Source organism: Corylus avellana, chromosome 10, assembly GCF_965113065.1.
Source record: "Corylus avellana chromosome 10, dhCorAvel1.hap1.2, whole genome shotgun sequence".
NCBI lineage: Eukaryota > Viridiplantae > Streptophyta > Magnoliopsida > Fagales > Betulaceae > Corylus > Corylus avellana.
Window position 1 is genome coordinate 12,892,455 of NC_142499.1, and position 4,729 is coordinate 12,897,183.

The 4,729-nt window shown below is 34.0% G+C and overlaps 1 protein-coding gene across 1 annotated transcript; it reads right to left on the bottom strand.

Annotated features, from left to right (window-relative positions):
* Positions 1–2,112: 2,112 nt before the first annotated feature.
* Positions 2,113–2,913, bottom strand: LOC148583364 (uncharacterized). Its single transcript, XM_088511336.1, has 3 exons — positions 2,746–2,913; positions 2,614–2,666; positions 2,113–2,498 (listed from the first exon to the last, which is right to left on the bottom strand). Exons 1-3 carry the CDS (start codon positions 2,834–2,836, stop codon positions 2,355–2,357), a joined length of 288 nt encoding a protein of 95 aa, XP_088367462.1. The 5' UTR covers positions 2,837–2,913; the 3' UTR covers positions 2,113–2,354.
* Between the last annotated feature and the right edge of the window lie 1,816 nt (positions 2,914–4,729).

The following is a 4,729-nucleotide window of genomic DNA, read 5'->3' on the forward strand; positions in this document are numbered from 1 at the left end:
ATTTTATGGTGGTTTGCAGTTTGCCACTAGTTTTGGAAAACCAGAAAAAGATATTGTATGGATACATATATATAGACGTACGTAGCATCATCTGTATCTACTTTTCTAAATAGGTTTTTCTCAGTATAATTATTTGGTGCTTTGAAAAGCTTCATTCTGTCTTTTCCATCATGACCTCTCACTTCTAAAGAAAAGAGATTATTATTAACTTATGCCGTAATTACTTGATCCATGCAACTTACATGAAAATCTAGAGGCTGGGTTTAATTCCTTATCAGAACACTGTTCGTTTACCTCTAGAGAAAAGAGAAAGAAACAAAAACAGGGAAAATTTTTTGAGGTTTCCTTCTTTTTTGTGATGTTTGGATTGTCAACGGGAACACAAGAAATGACAGTGGTAGGTGTAAGAAATAAAACATACATTTTTTCGAACAATAGGAATAATATTTTTTGTTCCTTTGTGTGCAATTTATTTTCCCTTCAACGGATATTCCTTAACATAAGTTCTGTCATTCCATAATGTTTCTTTTATTCCATGGAAATGTGATAATAAATTGGTGATCTCCAATACTATTTCTCTCTCTCTTTACTTCCCTAAAGTGACCCCAATTACCGGTCGTTTACATGATTGTTTTGTTTGTAATTACCCTTTATATATACACTACTTCGTGAATATCAAAAAGTTATTACCTGTAATCTTCAACATCTCTTTCTGTTCTATTTGTTCTCTCAAATGTCTTGTATCCATTGGAAGACAATGCAGCAAAGAAAAGTGTTAATTAATCAAGCTGAACATAACAGCTTGTTTAATTGATGTTAAAAGACTACTTCACCTGCGTTTAGAGAGTTAATGGTTAGAAGTGGACTATCCCCTTAAGCATAGCTTACTTTTTGGATTTTTTATTTTTTTTAAAAAATGACTTAATTGCCCCTAAGGGGTAGCTCAATCGGCCGTGGACTATGGCTAATAAAGCAGAGATCATTAATTCGAATCACTCCTTCCCCTTTCCTTATGTGGACATGTAAAAAAAAAAAAAAAAAAAAAAAAAGAAGAGAGGACTTAATTACTTAACTTAAAAATGATCTCTTTTTCCTCAAAATTATGGGAATAAGTGCATACAAAATTTTAAATTACTGGAATAGATATGAAACTCTACATTCTAAAGGATCTCAGTATTTTGCTTTAGAGCTAGAGCTTTTCCTAAGTTATAAAGATTTTCCTTGACCCATAAATGTAAAGTTATTCATACCTATTCCTATGGGTTTTGAAAAACTTAATATTTATAAACTTATAAAAAATTTAAAAAAAAGTTAGAGGACGATGTTATCAATTTTTTTTTTTAGTTTAAGGAGAAATAACAAATACAATAAAGCAATATACTTAGAATATTTATCAATTTATTTTATTTAATTTATTACTGGTGCATGTGGGGATGTAAAAAAATTCTTGATCCAAGATGATAATAATGCATATCTTCAATTCTGCATGTGGCTCTTCTTAATTAGTTGGCCATTTAGATCTTTCCTCATGCCTTGTTCATCCATATGGTTGTATTGATCAGTTTCCTTTTTCTTTGGGGTGTTGTTTTGATATCTTTCCTTCTCAAACAAACGGTGGGACTTTATGAATTATTGCCCATAGACTCTCTGAATTCTAAAACAACTATCTCTGAACATTGCCAGAAATTTATGGAAAAATGTGTGGTAATTACCCAGATTTTGGTTTAGTAAATAATTTTCCATATATTTTTGGGAAATTATATTAATAATACAACATTTGTTAAATCATGATTGAATCGAAGTTTAGGGATAGAAAGTTTTCTGAAATTAGATCTAAATCCTTCTAGAAAAAAGAGTTTACAATCTTTGTTTTTTTTTTTTTTTTCTTTTTTCGTTTTTTGTGTATCTGTTACAACCAAGACAGGATTTTGCTTCTTCTTTTTTTCTCCCTAGGTCCTTTCATTTCTTTTCTGTAGTTTTGGGGCTGGCTAGATTGTCCATGCTGTCTAAATATAGCATAAATTATGAATTTTAAACTAAAAAAGAAGAAGAGAACATGAAAATAAATAAAACAAAATAGAAACAAAAAAAGTGGAAACCAAACCATGGATATCATATCACTACTCATACTTCACAAGAAAAACACCATACACACCTTTTAGGTACACTACTCATATTTCAGGAGACAAACACCATAACCATACACCTTTTAGGTCACACACTATATACACAAAAAGCACACATTTTCCAAGATTCAGCAGAAGCAGGAGAAGCGATCGCAATTCAAGATCCAAACCCACAAACCCTCCTTTAAAGTTTCAAACCACACACAACATCTTAACAGTTCGGAGGGCTCAAACACGTCCAGGGGTTTTTGGTTCATGGTCTTTATTTGCTCCTGCGGGCGTGTAGTCCTGGGTTACCAAATCCATTCTCCCTTCCACAAATCCTTCCCCTACATCCATCAGATCCCCGCCATCCATCAAACCCATTGCATCCTGCAAATCCCAAAACACCCCATCAACATGATCATCTTTAGATCATTGGATTTTTAGATTTAACAATCGCACAAAATAGAGAGAGAGAGAGAGAGAGAGAGAGAGAGAGAGAGACCTGAGCCTGAAGATCTTGAACAGTTAAGCCCTCCTTGTTTGACTTGAGGCTTCCTACAAGCAGGTAAAATGAATTAAAAATGGCTCAAATATACAAAGAAAAGCATATTATTTGCCCTAGAATGAGGCTTACTAGTTGAAGGAACAGCAGCACAGGAAAGAACATAGGAAAAAGCCATGAAGAGCACAATCAGTACTCTGACTGAAGAAGCTTTCTGTGCCATAATACTATCAAACAGATTGCCTAAGAAGCAAATTAAGTTTGGTGAGGGCAAGCAAGCTAGATGTGTGTAGAGGAGGAGGAGGGATGGCACTTATATAGAGGAGCAGTAGAGATGTAGAATCATTATAATATTAAAGGAGAGGAAGAACTTGTGTACGAAGTCAACTTCCATTTTATTTTATTTTATTTTTTTCGGTTGAGTTCCCACTTTGTCTAATAACAAGACATCTCTTCTTTAGGTCTTTTCCATATCTCCACGTAATTTTGTGCGGAGATGCTGTCGACAGATGATGTGTTAAATACATGAACTGTTCCAAATGCAACCCCCAACCTTTGGACTACTATGTCCGTGAGGATAAACCTGGTCCATTCAAACCCATATGTGCTTACCTAAAGTGATGAGAAGTAATTAAAGCGATAGATATGATAGGATTTTCAAAAAATTATAAACCCTCTTATGAACAATTAGAAATGCTCTCAACTTTTACAAAAGCAAAGTTTGAATAATTTACTTGATTGATTTTTATTCTATAGCCATGCACGCTTAAATAACAAAATACAATAAAAGAGTCTAAGAGAAACAAACTTTTGAATAATTTACTTAATTGATTTTTATTCTATAACCATGCATATTGTGCAATTATCTACCTAAATTAATAAACAAATAATTGTACGTTTTACTCGCAAGTGCACAAGATCAAACGATAGTATAGCAGGCAAATACGAGATCATTCCCACGAGGATTGGTAAATTATGTTTAGAAGTAGTTTCCTATTTAATTAATAGATAAAACTCAACTGTCACGATTGAGTTAAAATAAATAAATAAAATAAAAGATAAATTAAAACTAAAAAAGATAGGGGTTTTGATATCCACCACTAATCAGACTAATTAAGATAACAATATGCCGATGCTCCAATCATACCGGTATAATTAATGTTTGCCAACCTAAAGGCATGGGTGTATACTCTTTAAGCTATAGATTTATCTAAGCAACGAATTAGGCATGGGTGTATATTCTAATTCTTTTCTTTCTTAAAGAATTTAGCATGGGTGTATACTAAGTTGTTCTTTAAGAAATCATAAATCTATGGAAATTGACAAACACTCGGAACCTAGGGCATGGGTGTATACTCCCAATTTTTCATGTTGATTAACCCAATAACCTGGTGTAAATTTCTTTTGTTACACTTATTAAACCCGGGACTCGGTCATCCAAATTGATTTAATTAACTAATCCATATTACATGCATATGTTGATGAGGCAAACACATAAGAGGAATTCAAGAAAACAGGTATTAATCAAGTTAAATACACCAAAGTGTAATTGTAGTAAATGCGCCAATATTGAAATCCTATATAGACACGACTAGAGCTTCAATCTAGCCCCAATTAAAATATAAGCTACATAACAAAAATAAAAAGTGGAAGAGAAGAAAAACCCAAACTCCTCTTGATCTAGCCTTCAGTTCCTTTTCAGAGCTTGTGTCACTTTCTCAACACCTTTTCCTATAAGCTAAGATGTCTATTTATAGGCCTTTAGAAATCCTAGAACCCTTAGTAAACCTAGAAAATTCGTAGGGTTTAGTCCTATTACAAGTGAGACTTGAAATATCCTAATATGGAAGGAGAGGGAATTCTGGCCACAGCTGACTTGCTCTTCACGCACGGGTGTGCACGATCGCAGCCCATGTGCAATCGATCGCAGGACTGCGATTGTCTCTAGTGTTGGGCGCTCGATCGCAAATGCTACTTCTTGTGCCCGCAAACACATGCCTTGCGCTCGTCTGATCCTTTTGCTTGTAGAGCACTCGATCTCAAGTCCCCTACAATCGATCGCACTACTAGAGTCTCCAGCTTTTCCCAAATTTGTTCTTTAAGCCCAATACTTCCA